General features: G+C 31.9%; 3 protein-coding genes across 3 annotated transcripts; 1 reads left to right on the forward strand and 2 right to left on the reverse strand.

The window, feature by feature from the left end:
• Positions 1-347: 347 nt before the first annotated feature.
• ANK4 (ankyrin repeats-containing protein) lies at positions 348-3,212 on the reverse strand. Its single transcript, NM_001253199.2, has 3 exons — positions 2,589-3,212; positions 1,275-1,446; positions 348-922 (listed from the first exon to the last, which is right to left on the reverse strand). Exons 1-3 carry the CDS (start codon positions 2,718-2,720, stop codon positions 708-710), a joined length of 519 nt encoding a protein of 172 aa, NP_001240128.1. The 5' UTR covers positions 2,721-3,212; the 3' UTR covers positions 348-707.
• A 5,132-nt stretch (positions 3,213-8,344) lies between these two features.
• On the forward strand, positions 8,345-10,749 carry LOC100812635 (trihelix transcription factor GT-3b). Its single transcript, XM_003516448.5, has 2 exons — positions 8,345-8,851; positions 9,828-10,749. The coding sequence occupies exons 1-2, from the start codon at positions 8,522-8,524 to the stop codon at positions 10,422-10,424; spliced, it is 927 nt and encodes a 308-aa protein (XP_003516496.1). The 5' UTR covers positions 8,345-8,521; the 3' UTR covers positions 10,425-10,749.
• Positions 10,750-14,545: 3,796 nt separating this feature from the next.
• LOC100500226 (uncharacterized) lies at positions 14,546-17,110 on the reverse strand. The gene is made up of 2 exons (NM_001364496.1): positions 16,948-17,110; positions 14,546-14,861 (listed from the first exon to the last, which is right to left on the reverse strand). Exons 1-2 carry the CDS (start codon positions 17,068-17,070, stop codon positions 14,778-14,780), a joined length of 207 nt encoding a protein of 68 aa, NP_001351425.1. The 5' UTR covers positions 17,071-17,110; the 3' UTR covers positions 14,546-14,777.
• Positions 17,111-20,416: the final 3,306 nt, after the last annotated feature.

Here is a 20,416-nt window from a genome sequence, read left to right on the forward strand (position 1 = left end):
TTAGTAGACCTTATGTTTTTACTCATTTAAGAAGAGAGCTAGGCCACAACATTTATATTAATCGTAAATATCATATTGCTTCACTTTATTCTTTGTTTTCAGTTTTAGTTTTAAAAAAATGGTGCATTTTCTCGTCCTTTTTTATACAATTATTTGAAACCAAGAAACAAAAAGAATAAATAATAATTTTGATTACCAACAAAGTCTAACATAATTGGTAAATAGCTAAATTTCTTAAATATATTATGTTATCGGGGGTTCCTCCGTGAAAACTAAAAAAAGAATATTCCTATTTTACCAATAATTCATCAAAACCAGATCAAAAGACGAATACTGAACTCAGGGTTGTAACAGAATAACAATAGCAATACTTTGAACATAGTCTACAACACGTAAATGAAAACATCAACAATCACAGCATATCACATTAATAATCGTACATAATTGTTTCCATAAACAAGGGCATCCAAGATGCTAAAATAGTAAAACATCCCCATACACTACATAGTAGTTTTATTTCAATTGTACATTTATTCATACAATACAGATACAGTGCATGTCTGGATACGCTTTCTGAATGTACGTATCAGCATATTTTCATGTCAAATTTGTAAAGGTGACGCAAAAGCTAGTTATATTAACTTTGATCTCCTCTGAATGGCATCCAAACACACTATCAAACACCAACCAAATCCCTGAAAAGCAAATTAACTTTCAGAGCTGTAACATGTCTCTCCAGCAGACAAGTCTTCCTGACGAAGTCGCTTCATCTCCTCATAGGCCCATTCCAGTCCGGGGCAGTAATGAAGCGGTGGGTTAAATCTGCTATCACTGATATCAGGTGGCATGAAGGCTCCATTCTCTATCAAGAATTTCACAGCATCCCTCCTCCTTTCCTTGGCTGCAATGTGGAGCGGCGTCCCTGGTTCAAGAGAAGAGCATACACGTCAATGTGAAAATTTAAAATGTTGAATGTGCATAGACATTGTATAGTATTAAAGTAATGTTTGACCCAACTTATCTTGACTTTCTCTTGTCTGCCAAGCAGTTTTTTTTTTTTTAAAAAAAAGCTTTTCATAAAGTATTATTGGCTTTCACTAACAACACACTACCCAGGAAATTTTAACTTCAAAGCAACATTTTTAGCTTAAAAAATTACAAAATTATCAAAAAAGCTATATCTTAAAATCTAAAACTCTTATTTTAACTTCAAAGTAGTTTTTAAGCTAAAAAAATCGGGCCATAAGTTTAAAGAGGAAGCATAAATCACTTACAGCCACAAGCACCCTTAGTTCTGGCATCAATGTCAGCACCACACTCAAGTAGTACATCCATCACTCCAATGTGACCACCTTCGGCAGCAAGGTGGAGAGGGGTCACCCCTTTTGATTTGGGGCCCCATGCAGACACATTGACATCCATTCCTTCATTGAGAAGTTTTTTAACCTGTTCAGCAACACCAAAAGATACCCCCATGTGACTAAATTAAACAAAATTGAAAACCCTTTTGCTCCAAATATGATACAAATTTAACTCTTAAAAGAACAATAAATCATGAATAACCCAACAGTTTACAAATCAACCACATGCGGCAAAGTATTCAAGTATTCAAGCACTACAAGAATTGGTAGCCTCATAAAAAACTTTAACATTTAATTTCAGCCAGAAATCCATAAAGGGTGGACCAGTGACAAGGTTTAAGCTCCCAACATTGAGGGATGTGGGGTAAGTCAAATGTGTGAATCCATACTCCAAGATAGAAGAGACTGTTTAAACAACCAGAACAGTCTCAACTGGTCACAATGCAGCAACCTTTTTGCTGACATGCTGTTGTTGTGCCAACATTTATGCTGTTCATCTTCTACAAAAGATTGTGCACAACATTTAGACTAAAAAAAGAGTAAATAAATCCGTTTGAATGAGATCATGTGGATTCCTAATTAATGAGAAGCATCTGTTTCTAACCACAGACACCCTTGGAGGGTAAGGGCCTAAGGGGAGTAGGGTTTAGCAACCGCACAGCGATAATTTTATTTCAAAATTACCAAATGATGTAAAACGTAAATAAATCCCAAACTAGGGTTAGTTGTTGACTGATTACCCCTCCCCGGTAAATTAGAATTGGAATTTATTCAAATTCTACACCTTTTCAGGCAACTTCGAAATAAAATCACATTTCTGGTAAAACAAGCCGTTTGGGTGTGCCTACGATTGAGGAAGATTGTGCAAGTTTTATCATAGTGAATTTTCTACTGTCACCGATGGACTTCAGCCTATACCGCAACAATGATAACGATAAAAACAAAACCGCTTTCTCAAACAAAAAAGGCTTTCATTTAAAAAAAACCAGAGCCTACAATCTCAAAATCGAAGCCTCCCAAACCAAATGCAACTTCTTCACACACACATACACAAGCATGGAGGATCTAAATTCAAATTCAATAAGCTGAGTGGAACCCTAATATATTCCCACATGAATCTAACCAATTCAAAGCTCAAATCGAAATTTCCCTAATAAACAATCACAAAATTCAGCAATCAAACAACAACAACGCCCATCATAACGAGGCGCGGATAAAAGAAAATACCAATTTGAGATCGCCTTTTCGAGCGAAAACATGAAGCGAGGTCCAACCCCTATCATCGGTAGCAAAAGCAGATCTCAAGCGCCTCCTGGAAGGGCTCTTCCTGAACAAAACAACAGGCTGTTCCTCCAGCATCTTTCTTTCTTTCTTTCTTTCTCAGCAATCAACGCAACGCAAAAACGACGACAAAGAAAAGCAAAACGACGACGCGTAACCGAAGTAAAGTAACCCCCAAAAAAATAGACCGAATCAAAGACGGTGTCCTCCGAATTTACATGTTCGGAGAAACGGAGAAGGAGAAGTTGGAGAGGAAAAAGAAAGGGAATTGTAATTTAGCGAGAGGAAAGGGAAAGGAAAAGGGAGTGATTGGCGATGCAATAAGGTGCGAAGGGATTCAAGCCGGGACCGAAGACGCGAAGGTTATGCGAGGCGAAGATGGAGTTCATCATAATAATAATCATAATTTGTAGAGGAATCGAAGAAGATGAATGTTAAGGAGGAGAAGGAGCGAAGGGAAATCGGAATCAGATGAAGCCTGGTTTCATCGCGACGGAGGTGGAAGATGCAGAAACCCTAGCACAGCAGAAACGCACCTTTGGAATCGATGTCTCGCCTCGCTATTGGAATAAGGAAAACCCCTTTTTTATTTTTCCTTGCAAAATATTATGTAGGTAGTTAATAATGTTATGACTTATGAGATTATTTACTATCAATATGGTTAATTACATGTAAAAAATATATGCTTAATTTTGTATCACAATTTAAAAGTGAAGGTTAACTTTATTTTACAAACAAATAATAATGTTGTGAAGTTATATATTATAGACGTAGTTAATTTAATCACATGTAAAAATATGGTCATAAGTAGTAGATGGTGTTAATATTTAATAATAATTAATCACTTGTATAATAAAGTTAATTATATTTACATATATAATTAATCATAATGGATAAATAGTCATTTTTAAAGTGTAATTCGCTTATAAATGTGTCCCTAAAAGATTTAAATGCAAAATTTAATCCTCCAACGTGTTAAAATGTGACAAAAATATTCTGTCATCAACTTTTTTCCGTTATCGTTAAAAAAGTTGTCTACGTGGCACAGAAGGATAAATTTATCACAAAGTTGATTACTAATGTGGTCATGCTGACTAGATTAGACGAAAATATCAGTAAGAAATCATTTTTGGACGTAAACATTAGTAAAAATTTTATGGATCAAATTGTCAGTATTTTTTTGTTGGGGGAATTTGTCAGTAATTTTACTTGGACTTAAATGTTAGTGTCTTCTTTTGAAACAAAATGTCAATTTTGTGATATATTTTGGTTATTTGGATGAAAATAGTTACCAATTTTTTACTACAATGTGAGTAATTTCACATAGTTGCGGCAAGTTTTCCACAATTCTTGAGGTGTACAGACATTAACCAAATTTGTTTCAACTTCTTCTCAGACACAAAATTTACCATCGGCATACTCCACTGTCCCATTTGCATTTTGTATAAATTTACTATTGTGGTGCAAAATAAGACTAATTTCATCATACATCCTATAGAGAAAGATAACAAAAATTAATTGTATATTCACAAAAAGATAACATAGAAAGTTTCATAATAGAGAAGAAAAGGCAAGTTTCATAATAGAGAAGAGAATAAAAGAAGTTTGAGAATAAAGAAGAGAACACAAGAGAAGAGGTTTGACGATAGAGGCCAGATGGATGATGACCACCACGAAAAACGCAATGGCGACGACGTCGTTACAGTCATCGTCGAAACCCCAAAACAACCATCAGTCGACGACGAAGACACTAGTCGACAACGGTGCCATTATGGCCAACCAATAAAAGTCATATGCATAGAAAAAAAACATACAAAAACGACACAACATATGATAAAGTCCAAACTTGGGTGTGCGTCGTTGTGATCACCGTCAACAGGAACAATTGTATGGGTGTGCGTCGTCGTGTGTCGTTGTGTGTTGTCGTGTGTTGTTGTGCGTCACTATGGTTGGGAGATTTGCTCGCGTAATAAGGCCGTGGAAGTGTGGGAGATGAAGAAAAATCAAGAATGTAGCTGTTGGGAATGAAGAAAATCAGCAGATGCCAAAAAACCCTTTTTCCCACAGTAAGGGAAATCAAAAGTCACTACATATGTAGTATATGACAAATGTGTCCCCACGTTGGCAGCCATGTGGGTAATTTTTTATTGACAAAATTGTCCCTATGTGCCACATTAGCAACTTTTTTAACGGTGATGGACGGAAGTTGACGGCAGAATATTTTTGTCGCACTTTTAACACCTTCGAGGACTAAATTTTGCATTTAGATCTTTTATGGACATATTTGTCAGCGAATTACACTTTTAGGGATAAAAGTAACTATTTACCCTAATCATAATTGTTTACATTTTGGGATGCATGAATATCAGTACTATTTTTATTTAAGAGGTAATGACTATCTAAAATCTTTCATACTGGCATTAATTTTGGTCAACACCTGTAGTGGAAGGCCTTCTCTCCCTACACTCTTTATAAATTCTGGATTAAGTAATTCAAAATGTAAAGCCTTTCATTCTAGATTAACCTTTTTGTAATGAAAGAGGACATCCTTTGTAAATTTTGGATTAGATAATTTGAAATGTAAAACTTTTATTCTGAATTAACCATTTCGAAATGATAGAAGGGTGTATAGTGAGATTGTTTGGGTGCAAAAAGAACAAGCGTGCTTGCAATGTGCACCAAAAATATACTCAAAGACATTTCTATTTACACACTCATTTTGGCTAAGTACACCCAAATCTCCCTTTACACATCCTAATTACCCATTATACCTTTTTTACTTAAAGAAGTACACCCTTAAGAACTCATTTTCCTTTCCGAAAGTTTCTTTCATGAGTATCATATATTCCAAAAATATATTTCCAAAAGTATATACCATAATTCTAAAAATATATTTTTGGAATAGGTATGCGTTATTCTAAAAAGACATTTTTGATAATAATGAATTTAAGAAAGTTGAAGTTGTAAATGATTATCTTATACTCCCATATTTTTAAGTCTTATTTTTATTCTATCATTGGTGCTCTTTGAACCCAATCTAAAATCATATTTTTATTATATCTTTATTGTTCTTTAAACCTTAATTTTGAATCCCATTTCACCTCATGGTATAGAAAATACAACTTTGACAATGTTATGCCAAAATTTTTGCCAAACATCATCAAGAGTGCTGAAATCTTTGTAGACAAAGTGTCGAGATCCATTAAGAAGCTTGTTCTGGTTGATGGTGGATTAATTTAAACTTTGAAATTTAGTTTATAGTATGTTTCTTATTTTTGTCATCATTCTTTTAAATTAAATAAGATTTTAATTATAATATATATTGACAATATGTATAATTTTATTCTGTCATTCAATAATATAATGTTATTTAATTGAAAGTGATTAACTTTTGTAATAATAATTTTAAGAGTTACATTTAGATTATTTTTAATATATATATATATATATATATATATATATATATATATATATATATATATATATTGATTCACAGTGTAAATTTTTGCTAATATATTAAAATTGAATTTTATGAAGCAATTATATAACACGTGAAACATTTTTTTAAAAAAATACGATTCATTCTTAGTATATTTTTTATAATTCAATGTATATATCTTTCCTTTTTGAATCATTGAATTGGAGTATAATATGTGAACAATCAACCAAAAGGTAGATACACAATAGATAAGGCAGAATATTATTGGACACATTGAAAAAGGTGTGTTATGAGTATAAATTGGTGACAAGCCATGATGGAGGATGCATAATCAAGTCCACAGTCAAATATTACACCAAAGAAGATGCACAACTCACAAAAGAGTTTATGAAGAATAACTAAAATTTATATAATGAATATGAGTTTTGAAATTAGGGTTTAAAGAATAATATAAAGTAGAATAAAAATAAGATTTTAGATATAGTTTAAAGAACACGAATAATAGAATGAAAATAAGACTAACAAACACGAGAGTGTAAGATAAACATTTACAATATCAACGATTAAGTTTATTACTAATATAAATGTCTTTTTGGAATAACATATACCTATTTTAGAAATATATTTCCAAAACTATGATATATAGTTCCAGAAATAATATGGTATTCTGGAAAGACATTTTTGGAAATGAAAACAAACAACTAAGGGTGTACTCCTTTAGGAAAAAGGATATAATGGGTAATGTAAAAGGGGAGGATTTTGGTGTACATATATAAAAGGGAGTTGCAAATAGCAAGTTCTTATTCTTAATTTGCCCATCATGCGGATTGAACCTTCAACCTTGAGTCCGGTCCAAATTTATTAAAATTAATTCTTTTTAACTTTTTATCAAAAAACTTATAATTAAATGATGATTAAAAAAACTTATAATTAAATTTATAATATAAAGTACTATAAACTATCATTTAATGAGAATTAATTAATTAATTAATTCATTGAATTATTTATTTAATCCATTATAGAATTCTCATCCCACGGTCATGGATAAAAGAAATCAGGTTTTGAATTTTAATAATACCCTAATCACTTCGCCCATTCGAAAATTAGTAGTACATTATAGGAACAAATTGAGAACTAAAAATCAAGAATTGCCGGTCAAAGTGCATATTCTGTCAGTGAGGAGCAAAAGTAAAAAAACATTGTTAAAATATCTTTTTCATTTTCATAAAATTAAAAATATATATATTTTTTGTCTATGCAAAATTTTTAATTTTTTTTCTTTATAAAATTAAAATGTATATTTTTTTTTACTCAAAGCAAGGTTCATACGAGCCTATGGTTATGATTTTTACATTGATGCACAAATGATATAAATGTAACATTTTTATATTAGTTATGTATATAACTAATATATATATAAGAGTTTAGATATTTTAACTTTACTTCAGGTAAAAAATAACATATTTAAATTTTATAAAAATGAAAAATATACTAAATTTTTATAAAAAAACAAATATATTTATAATTTTAGGAGTGCTAAGTATGTTTGAAGTAAAAAATGTTTTAAATATGACATCACTTATCAAAGTTTCAATTTCTTTTAACATGAGTGAGGATACAATCTATCAATCACATAAATTCAAACAAAAGAAAGATATGAATAGAAAAACACTTGAATTTAAGTGGACAATGAATGATGAAAGAAAATTAAATTATTTTTATGAGATAAATCAATCTTAATACAAGAAAGAATTTACTTACTTTAATAATAACTCTTTTTAAGTTATTCCTCTTTGGTATGATTTATTTTCTTAAGATTTAATTATTATAATAAATAACTCATTCTTATTTTTTAGAGCTCTTAAAGCAAGTAAATCCCTCCTCTTTCAATATTGAGAGTATTCCATCATCATAATCACAACAAATCGTTAGTTTTATCTTATAAAGTTTTTTATTTTATTTAAAAGTACTATTAAACTATTAAATTAGAGTGCAACCCATTTAATTTAAAGTAGTAATAAATTAAGGAGATAAAGTTATTTATTTATTTGAAGTTGTTTTTTAATTTGATTTATTCCACGTTCAGTGCATCCGAATCCAAAACGGCGTAACTTTTTACACCGACAATGGCTAGCAGCTTTAATTAATGAAGGGGCACAAGCGTAAATTCGATAAACGACGGTGCCGTTTTGAGGTGGCAGATTTTCACACGTAGGTAGCGATAGTCAACGATTCCTGTCTTGTCGACAAAGCAAACTCGCGAAACCGGAAAGTAAGCAAAAAGAAGAAAGAAAATTAAAAAAAAAAAAGGATATTTTTTTTCCGAGGCTTACACCAGCTTCAGCTTTCGCACTTCCATTTTGCGCTTTCTCACTTCCAAAACCCTAATCCCAAACTCACTTGGTCTGATTGAAACGACTTTGCGGTGGCTAAGAGGTCAATGTTCGGTGGCGGAGGGGAGGACGCGCTGGCGGCGCGGCTGGGCATGATGCCGCCGTCGCTGCTGAATCCAGCGTCGGTGATGTCCGGCGAGATGTCTCCGGCGGTTCCGGCGGCGAGGGAGGAGAGGGGGCCGGCGCAGCCGCAGTGGAGCCAGCAGGAGACGCGGGAGTTCATAGCGATACGCGCGGAGCTGGAGAGAGACTTCACTGCGTCGAAGCGGAACAAGACGCTCTGGGAAGTGGTGAGTGCGAAGATGAGGGAGAGAGGGTTCAGGAGAAGCCCCGAACAGTGTAAATGCAAGTGGAAGAATCTCGTTAATCGCTACAAGGTTTCTTCTCTCCCTTTCTAATAGTGTTTCCTTATATCCTTTGTGTCTGTTGCAGCATTTCGTTTGGTCAATTGTGGCGTTTTCCGTTGTTGATGAATTTTGAGCATGCTTTGGCGTGTCGTTGAATCTTTTTTGTTGATGTTCAGTTTGATTGTTTTGCTGCCGACTGTTGTAATGACATTCATTTGGATTAGTTCAAACATGATGAAATATCGTATGATGTTGCGAAATTATCAACTTAACACCCCATTTTGAGGTGTTCTGTATGTAGGTGGGAGGAAGAGAGAAATAGAAAGATAAAAAGAAACGGGAGACTGAGAAAGTGATAAATGTGATATATGATAGGAAAATAAGATGAAAAGAAAATGGAAGAGAAATTAGATGTATGTTTATATTAACTCTATGATGTTTGTGTATGGACAACTGATTATGATCCATTGAATTGTATTAAGTTCATGTATATGAAGCCTTATTCGTACGCACAAAGGGTGGGAACTCAGAAGTATATATGTTGGGTCTGTGGGTCAAAATCAAATTCAACCCAGTGGCCCATATCCTATGTCTTAAATGGGGAAGGACCTGAGTTTGATGTAGGGTATTATGTGCCAAAAGTTTAAGCTTTTGATATGGTGGTAAGCACTCTTGATCAGATCATTTATATGTTGTGAAGTTATTTGGTTATAGGGTGTGCATGCTACAGTTTAGGCCAAACTTCAGGAACCCCCCCACCCTCTAACTACGGTCATGTGAGAATAAAAACCCAATGCTTTGGATCTCTCCAACATGGATCCCTGAACTCACCAAAAATTGCATACTGACTGTGCATGTTCTGAAAAAGCCCTTATAGGGATTTTATATGTAGGGTTGGGTGAGTTTATATTGATGTGCGACTGGGCATGATTTTTTTTTCTCGGAAAATGCAGAAAAGGCATATCTTTAACTTTACATAGTAAATTATGTGGTAATATTTATGCAGGGAAAAGAGACATCTGACCCAGAGCATGGCAAGCAATGTCCATTTTTTGAAGAATTGCATGCGGTCTTTACCCAAAGGGCACATAATATGCAACGATTACTTCTTGAATCTGAAACTCGTTCAGCTCAAACCAAGAAAGGGGTGAAAAGATCAAGTGGAGATCGGTCATCAGAGGAACTCTCAGAAGATGACAATGAGGTTGAATATGATAGTGAAGAGGAAAAACCTTCCAGAAGTAATACCCGCAAAAGGAAAGTTGACAAAGTTGGAGTGGAGAAGTCTTCAAGGGCAAGCAATCCATCAAATTCTGCCAGTAATAGTACTAGTATTCAGGAAATGCTCAAGGAATTTTTCCAGCACCAGTTAAGTATGGAGATGCAGTGGAGGGAGATGATGGAAAGGCGTGCTCATGAAAGACAGTTGTTTGAACAGGAATGGCGGCAGTCAATGGAGAAGCTTGAGAGGGAGAGGTTAATGATTGAACAGGCATGGAGGGAGAGGGAAGAACAGAGGAGAATGAGAGAAGAGAGTAGGGCAGAGAGAAGGGATGCTTTGTTGACGACCCTTTTGAACAAACTCATTAATGAATCTAACTAACGGAGGCAATGGCTTGGATTACTTGTAGCTGATTACTTTGTTGTTTCCATTTATTATATGATTCTAAGTTTAGCACAGAACGAACTAATCTTCACCGTAGCTTTTGATTACAGAGAATATGGGAAAGGAGAATTTGGTTGATGAAAGGAGTACTTATAGGGGTATATGAACATTTTCTTTTGAAAATTGATACAGAAAGAGTTTTTACTATTTAGGGATACTTCTGAATGATAATATGTTCTGGGACATGTAACTAAAGACGGGTATGGTATTTAAGCTGTCTGTATGATTTTTCTTATATATGTACATATATATTATATTATTATATTGTTGGGATGCCAAGTTTGTTTAATAGTTGATAATTTTTTTTATGGAATGATCCCAATGTGATTGAGAATGTGTTTGTTTTAGCGTTAAAACCGCACATAATAATATGACTATTTGTGTCAAATTGGTTAAAATGACGCTGAAGCAACTTGGAATTGCTTCAAATGACGCATGCCCCTTTTTGCACAACACCCCCAAACATGCATTGAGATAAAAAATTTAACAGGATGATCATGAAAAGGCATATTGTTTTTAGCTTTCAATGTTTAACAACACAGTAAAGTTATGGTGTTGGATGACTCAGCATACAAGAGTGGTCTAGCTTTGTGTTATTCATGATTTATTTTTTCCCTGCAGTGTGTTGTAAAAAGAATCAAAGAAACTCATTCACCAGTTCAGACAATGGTGATAGAGATGAATGTTGACTCTAATGATATTAATTTGTTTATGGCTATAGATTAAAGATGATGGAAGAATTGGAAGATGATTGTCAGAATGTTTTTATTGTAATGAAAAATGCTAATTGCGTACTCTTTGAATACGTTCTTTACTTCTGCCTTAAATTTATCGAGAATTATAGTTATTTAAGTTTCACTCTCTATTTAACGAGTCTCGTTCATGATTTGAATATTTTAATCATTAGTTGAGGACATGGCTAGCAGTCTTCTATTGTGATTTATAGGTCTACTATCAGTCTATGTTTTTAACAATCTTTTAGAGGGAACGAGAATTAATACATAATTATTCTGTTGAATATTATTGGTAGGGTAACAGTAGGAAATAATCATCTACAGTTAGAAGGTGGGTTTTACATAAGGTAAGAGCATCTTCAACTAATAAATTCATCAAAGTTTATCTTCTATTTTTTTAATATTATTTTACATTTTATTATAACATCACGTTACATTTCTTACTTTAAATATCTCAATTAATTTTTTTACTTCAATCAAGAAACTCAATAATTTTTTTCAAATGAACCCCACTAAAAACAATAAATTATTAAAAATATAATAACTACAATTTTATATTCATATTACCTGCGAGGGATCCACCATACAGCAAGAGCAACGGTTGCTCATAGTAGCACCCCAAAAATTAAGAGTAACCCACAAAGTTTCTCTAGATCCAGAAAAGTAATATCAAACAATTTCTTGGTCAATTTCCTACATAGGGGTAATTTTTTCAATTGGAGTCATTTTTAAATTATTATCTATTTTAGGGTAATCATCAGACTTTATGATTTTTGGATTAGAAGTTATAATATCCCTTATGACTTCTTATTTTACTTTTTTAATTCAAATCGTAAATTTTTTTATTTAATTTTTTAATTTATAATTTTAAAGTCATAAGTTTTTCATTTTTATTTTTATGACTTTAAAGTCATAATTTTCTTTTTTACTTTAAATTTGTAAATTTTATTTTTTTATACGACTTTAAAGTTGTAGACCTTCTTTTTTTACTTTAAAGTCCTAAAAAATTATTTTTTATTTTAAGCGGTTTATTTTTTTAGAAGTCATATATAAAATCACGACTTCTAATTTATTTCTTTTGTTCAAATTTTTTTAAATATTTTTTATTTAATATAATTATTTATTTAATTAATTAATAAAAAATTAAAATTTTTAATTTAATTATATGATAAATTATTATTTTTTAAAGTTTGATTTAATATTTTGTATATATTTTTATATGATTTTATTTAATATGTTATATATTTTTTGAATATTTTTTTATTTAATATATTTTATATGTTTAAAATTTAGATGATTCTTTTTGCTAATGTTAAAGAATTTGATTTATTTTGTAAATTAAAAAAATAATATAAAATACTTAAATTTAAAAAAGGACTAAAATTTAAATGAAAATATTAAAATATTTTGTTACTAATATTAACTTATAATTTATCAAATAATATTATTTTTATTGTATAAAAGAACTTATTATTAATAACATATAATAATTTATCAATAAAAGTAGTTATTAAAATAAAAACAACATAATATATTAATATAAAATGAATAATACAAATTAAAGAGAAACATAAAAAATAGAAATAATATTAGTCATCTATTTGTTTGTAAGGATAGTTACTATGATTGTCTCCACTTCTAAAAAATGAGTATTTCCTAAGCCTATTTAAAATTAATTTATCCATCTCATTATGTATGGTTGACTTTCTCGATGTCTCTCATCATTTCAAAGGATTAGACATAAAATATGAACCTAAATATTCAGGCCATTTGTCTTCACTTCCAAGGGAATGAAAGTGATGCTCATAAACTTTGAAAATATTTTTTAACTTGTACACAAGGTCAACAAAGTGATCATAATTTAAATTGCAAGAAACTGCAATTGCATGCGAGTAAGGAAATAATCATTTGTTCAATTTGACCATGCATGTCATTGCTCGTCGGTGAAGTCACGTATTTACAAAATCTTGAACCTCAAACTCTCTTATTTTCCTAAGGTACATGCGGACATAATACGAAGTAGAAATATATAAAAATATATTAAATAAAATAATATTCAAAAAATATATAACATATTAAATAAAATCATATAAAAAATTTAAATCAAACTAATAACAAGTAAAAAAATAATAACATATAATTAAATTTAAAATTTTTCATTTTTATATTAATTAAATAATAAAAAATTATTTGAAAAAAAATAAATTAGAAGTTGTAATTTAATATATGACTTCCAAAAAAAAAATTTAAAAACCACTCCTTGGAAAAATGTAAAAAAAATTACCCCATGTGCTAAATTGGCCCAATTTCTTTTAGCGTGTCAGAAGAAACTCCTCCATTAGAGTTGCTCAAAGGAATATACTAGTGGTTTTATTATTGCTAATTATCCCTTTATAGAAGGTTTCTCACAGAAAGGGGAAAAAAAGCCTTGATCCCCTCTACTTTGTGGGCACACACCTCACCTCACCATCAAAGGAAAAATATGAAATTCAACCAAATTTCTATTTATTCATCAGCTTTGGAAAATTATTCCCATTGTTGGGTTGAAACTCGCTAGACTCGGATTGAGAAGAAGCATCACTTGACGAAGATTGAGCTTTCTTGTCTCTGAATTTGGGTGAGGTTAGAATAAGAAACTTTGCCCATGGTTATTACTCCACCGTTGCTGTTTCAACTTTCACGTAGTTTCCTCTGCTAGTGGTGTTTTAGGTGCCAATTTTTTAACGAATGGCCGAGGTTACAATATCTTAAAATTCCTTACCCAAAACCAGCACAGGTGTCTATATGAGATATTACAAAAATTTATTGGAATAAGAGTAATTAAGGTACTATCATTAATCTCGGCCACTTCATTAGACTGCCATAGTAAATATGAGAAATGATATTTATACGATAATTTTTTTTTAAAAAAAAAGAAGAGAAAAGTAAGGGGACAGAAAAAAATTTCAAATATAATAAAAAAATATACATAAAATAATATTATATAAATTATTATTCATGTATCATACCTCAACAAGTATATCACCGATTCATATAATGAAAGCCCCTCGACACCCAATTGAGATTGATAAAAGAACAAGACTTAAAATTATATTGGGTTAATTTTTAAAATTAGATTTAAAATAACATTTTTTTTCTGTTTTCGGTTTATTAAATTTTTAGTGTTTGAAATCTTTTTTAAATCCAATAAAATAAAATAAAAACATTTTTTCTCTTTTCAGTTTATTCAATTTTTAGTGTTAGATTTTTTTTTGTTTAATTTTCGTGGTTTATATTGGGATTGGGTCAATTAACAAACCCGTAACAAAATGGAACATGAATTTAAAAAGTAAAATCCTTTATGACCACCCCCAAGTTAGCAACATGATGATATTCTTATAATGATAGACGCAGTTTTTATGATCCTTTAGGATCTCACAATAATGCACATTAACATGATTAACTTAAAACATGTTGCAACCTGCCTGCAAGCAGGGAGAATTACATTAAAAGCACGAAGGCACACCTAGAGAGCAATTTTTTTTGGGGACTTTTTGTACCATTTGCTCAAATATAACTAGCTTGACTCTGCAGGAGGTTTCTCCTTCGGATGTTTGGAAGCATAATGATCAACCAGTTGGTTTTGATTTGCAAGTTGGGCCTGAAAAACAATGTGCAACAGTATGAAGATACATTATACAAGATATTTAAGAATGCAAAAGATCTTCAGAAATACAACGATTCCACAACACAGACAAATTCCAGGAAGTGTCGATATTGAATGTGCCCATTACCCAATTTAACAATAGTATCCTTGCCATCCCAACTAAATGACCAACATACCTTAAAGGCTTAAAACAAGGCATTAAATGTAAAAACTTGGCCTCTAGTGTGTCTAATGTAAGTTCCTCAAACTTAGAATTTCTAATTATATAGTAAGTTCTTATATGTAAATATGACAGAGCTCTTTATTTAATAATAATATAAATGCATAAACATTCAACAACTAATACAAAGAGATCTTATAATTTTCTTCTTCTAGGGAGATGCTTCAGCAGTTCAGTTTTGAAAAATACATGGGAAAAATATGATCTTCCCTCAAAATTCTTTACTCAATAAAGTTTTTGTAGGTTCAGTTCATGCATAACTTCTATTTGCTAGTGATAAGTTTTTGTTGCAAACCCACACATCTAAGAAGCACTTAGAAGAAGAAAATTTGTCAGGCATATAAAGCAACCCCTCAAAACCAGGTCAATTTCAGTATGACTTCACTACTGAAGAATGAAGACAGTTCAGACTTACAAATTGCAATACCAAAGTTTACAAGAACCATGTGACATGCCCCAACATGAGAATCAACATATGAAACTCACTACAGCAAGGAACAGGATAAAAGCAAATAAATTCAAGTTCCAACTTCCAACTCAGTTGGATAATCTAAATCACAATTTGAACCAGTATGATGTACTTTCAAAAGCAATTATAGATGTTGGTAATTATCTGACAATAAATTTGGCCAAAAATTACTTCGCCCATAAAGAAATTGCATGTGTCTAAAAAATAGATTGGAATGTCCCTTACTGGGTTGATTTTCTCATCAGAAAGAGAATGAAGTTTGAAAGTAAAGCAATCAATGCAAAGAAAGGACACTAACAAGTAATCCTACAAAACACGAAAAAAAGGCACAAGAATAACTAGCAAAAGCTAAAGATAAAGCTCTCTTCCCTTCAAATATGAAGCGAAGAGCACAACATAGTTTGTTAAGGAATCTGAAACCCCTCTCAATCTCATTTAAAAACATATTACATCAAAAGTAGTACATTTCCCCCAAAAACCTTTCCTTATGTCACAAGTAACAACACTAATGCTACGCTTTGGATCTCTGTCTGTCCCCCGAAGTTAAAAAGGAGGACTGTATCCTAGCAATTACAATTTACAACTTCAATGCTTTAATTTGTAAAAGAGTATATTTACTGGTCCACAATTAACCTAATCTCCAACAAGCGTTGCAAAATGCAAGTGTAACATGCACCTAATTCTGGGTTGGAGCCACGCCACTCGATAGGAAACCCGACAACACCCATTGCAAAGGTAATCATATTTTAAATCCTAGCATATGTAGTATCATTTTTAAATCACACATCAAATAAAGACACTAGATCATCATAAATCACAACAAAATGAAGACTAACACGAGTCTCTAAATAAGATACTGCACAAGTTGCTCTGACATCCTCAACAGCAGCAGTAACGTGCCTTCCATCACACATTATTGAAATTCGAATTTTTTTTTTTTGCTAAAAAAACAAACCACAAGTTTATAACCCGACAAAGAGCCAACTAGGCACAAAGTGTAACAAAACATCATCTTTAAAATAATTGACCCAACCCAACTAGCCTATAATTAACCAAATTGATAATTGAATCACTTGAAGCCAAATACTAATCATACCAACCCCTTTGCATCATCAACAAAGCCATTCACCTTTAAGAGCTGCTGAAAGAGCTATTAGTCATCCAATCAAAACTTTCGAATTAGAAAAACACAAAAAAGAAATTTCTTAAAGCAAAAAGAAAAAAAAAAGTAATAACCACAAAAGCCCAGATCGGCTGATTTGATGCCATAACCCTTGAGTCAATTACTACAAAAGGGTAATCAAATTCAAAGGTACCCAATAATAAAAATTCAATTTTTTTTTCATGGCATAGAGAAAATAATAAGAAGAATGATAGAAAAAAGGGAAAACCTTGCAGATGGGGCAGATGACTTTGAGGCCAACGGCTCTGGCCTCGAGCTGAGAGCCCTTTCCCTTCTGATTCCTCTCTGCGTTTCGCTTCTGCGCTTCGATCTTCTGCTTTCCCCGCGTCATCTTCTCTCTCTTTTTTTCTGTGTGTAGTGTGCGAAAACTTGAAATCCGACGACGAAAACAGAAATAAGAAGACGACGAATGGCGGAGACGTAAGTGGGGTCCCACCCTCGTGCTTTCTTATAAAACTACGTTTTTTTTTATCACGTACTCTCCCCGCTGTTGATTATAAAAAAAAAGTTTAAATATAATTTTTTTCCATATAACTTAATATTCTTTATCCTTTTTCTTATATTTTTTTAATTTTAGTTATTAAAATGAGTTTATTTTTTTTCATCCTTAAAAAATTTTAAATAATATTTTTTTATCATTCAAAATATTATATTTTACTATTTAAAGTATTATCTAAAATATTTCAAGGATGAAAAATAAAATAAATATATTTTATAAGAATTAAAATGTTTTTTCTTACAATGACAAAAATGAAAAAAGATATTAAATTATAAAAATGAAATTAAGCTAAATAAATTATGTTTAATCCTTATTAAAAATTAGATTAATTCATTAGATTATATTAATTATTTTTAATTAAAACATAATTTTTTAAAAATTATATTTCAGTGAAAATAAATATCAAATATTAAAAATTTTGAATTTATTAAATTATGAATATTTTGAAGATAATTTTATTAAATAAAGATTAGTCGGTTAAGATTTACTTATATTTAAAATAAAAATTATTTACACTGTAGAAGAAAGGAATAATTCTTATCTACTTTATTCATTATTTCATTATGTCACATCAATATGCCAATATGTGGTATTCAATGATCTTTTTCTGTGTATTTTTCAATTATAATAGGAGTATTTTGCCTTTATGATTGGCGTGTTTAATCAGCATGTTGACCATGTTCAATGATTATATATATTTTTGTATTTTAGTCGGTGCTGGATGAATATTTATTTTAATATGATTAAATTTCATTCTAAATATATAAATAAATATAAGAGAATAGTAATTTAAAATAGTAACGTGTGTGAAATGCACTTTAATTAAATAAAAAAAGAAAAATATAGTTGAGATTGTCTAATTGAAATAATTAGATCCTTTTAAATTATGTTTGGCATGTTACTTTTAGCTAGATTATAGATTTATTAAATTACCGAAAAGTTTGTTTCATCTTAAAAATTGATTTTATTTTCAAACATATGACTAATTTGTAAAAATTTATTAAGAGTATTTCTATATTGTCTGAGGTCTCTATCGTTAGTTAAGATCCGTTAACTCTTTACATAATTGTTAATCGGACACGTTAGCATGCGATGTGTGATGTCATGAGTGGTGTCACGTACTTTTGTGGAAAAAGTTTTTTTTTTAATTTTAAAAAGTAATACAATGTCGTTTGGATTTAGGTTAAAAGAAAAGAAAAAGCTAACCTTAAACCAAAAGAATCAACCTTTTCTCCTTTTATTTTTTACTTCGAGTAGCCACTCACTCACTTAACCATTGTGTTTCTTCTTCTTCTTCCTCCCCCTCTTTCCCCTTCCCAGTGCCCTCTCTCCACCTTTTCCCCGACGCCACCATCACCTGCAACTCTACATTCCTCCTCCGCCCTCATTCTCCCATCTTCCCCTTGAAAACCCTAACCCCCAAAAAACCTAAACCCAAGCCCTCCTCTGCCCTCCAATGGAACTGCAAGCCCGAACTCTCCGGCTCCACCCCCTTGTTATCGTCATCACCTCCAGCAAGGGCGACATGGCCTAGACCACCACCACTGCCAACGTTAGCCTCTCCCTCGTCCGCCTCGGCTTCTCCGTCGTCGCCATCGATGCTGACTTTGGCCTTCGCAACCTCGACCTCCTTCTCGGCCTTGAGAACCATGTCAATTGTGACACATTCTACCCCACACATATATGTACTAATAATAAAAGAAATAAAAGATCATAATTAATTAAAAGTTTTTAAAATACATTTAAATAAAAGCATTTCAAAAGAGTACAAAGTTCACATTCACTTCACTATTACCAAATAAAACTTATCAGAAATTTTATTGGCTCAAAACATTATGTAATTAAACAAAATTCATGCCCCAATGTCACATCCTATTAGAGCATTATGTTTTGACGTCCTTCAGCACAAGGTTCCTTAAAGAAATTCACCTAGTCATCTGCTCCAACGAATACAAAGTTCGAGATCATCACAGGATCCAAACACAAACAATACACGGGGAGTGAGTTATCACATTCCTAACTAATAGAGAGAAACAAGACAACATGTAGATATACATATCATATAAACAAAATACAACTTACTTAAACATAACTCAAGTCATTCCACCACTTTGTCGCGTAACATCACATCACAACACAACACGTCTCATTCATTTTCACATTATTCACGTACTCAAGGATCAAAACACAATATCACTAAATCAATCAATATTGATCAATACACAAGCGTTATGCAACAGATACACTAATACTCAATCCCATATGCAATGTGGTACCATGTTAGTGAAAAACATCATCGGACACCAAGAAGTACATGACAAGACAAACCACACACTAGTAAGTTAGGTCATTCTCACTAGGTAAAATCATAAGGAGAACAGTCAGGGTCACGTTGTTTTGCGAGAATGCTTCAACCATGTGGGATCGACACAGACTTAAATGAGCACTCAAACCGGGTGTATTTACCCCAAGGCCTAGACTCCAAAGAGTCTGTCATGGTCTTTCCCTCTTGATTCAGGTTCAACCCAAAAAACATTTTAGCACACAGACTCTATCTATGAACTGTACAAAACACACAATTCCTCAATTGTTCTCAAAATAATTTTATCTTGTCATTTTTGTGATTAAACTCGTCAGGTCCCCACAATGGTTCCCATCATAATACTCGTCGCGCATTAACTTGTCGTCCTTAAAGGGTCTTATAGTCATGTGATTGTACGATTCATAGCTCATAACTTAGTACACGCAACATCTCAATGCACATATATATTACAAGTCACTACATACTCAATTTATCACATACACTCGGTCTTAATCACAATGGTATAATCCCAATTTAACATGTTATTACACCTCATGAATCATATACACTTTACCTATGAACTATGTAATATACACAACTACTCAATTGTTTTCAGAATCATTTTAACTTGTCGCGCTTCAAAGTGATTCAACTCGTCGGGTTCCCACAGTGGATCTCATCACAATACTCATTGTGCAAAAACTCGTCGCCCTTAAAGAGTCTTACAATTGTGTGATTGCATAGTCCATAACTCACAACTCAATACATACAACATCTCAATACACATGTATCTCAATATAACAATTCATACAAAATGCTTCAACACAGGGAGTAAAACCCCTCAAACAATTTCACACAATCATATTAAAATCAATG

Source organism: Glycine max, chromosome 1, assembly GCF_000004515.6.
Source record: "Glycine max cultivar Williams 82 chromosome 1, Glycine_max_v4.0, whole genome shotgun sequence".
Lineage (NCBI taxonomy): Eukaryota > Viridiplantae > Streptophyta > Magnoliopsida > Fabales > Fabaceae > Glycine > Glycine max.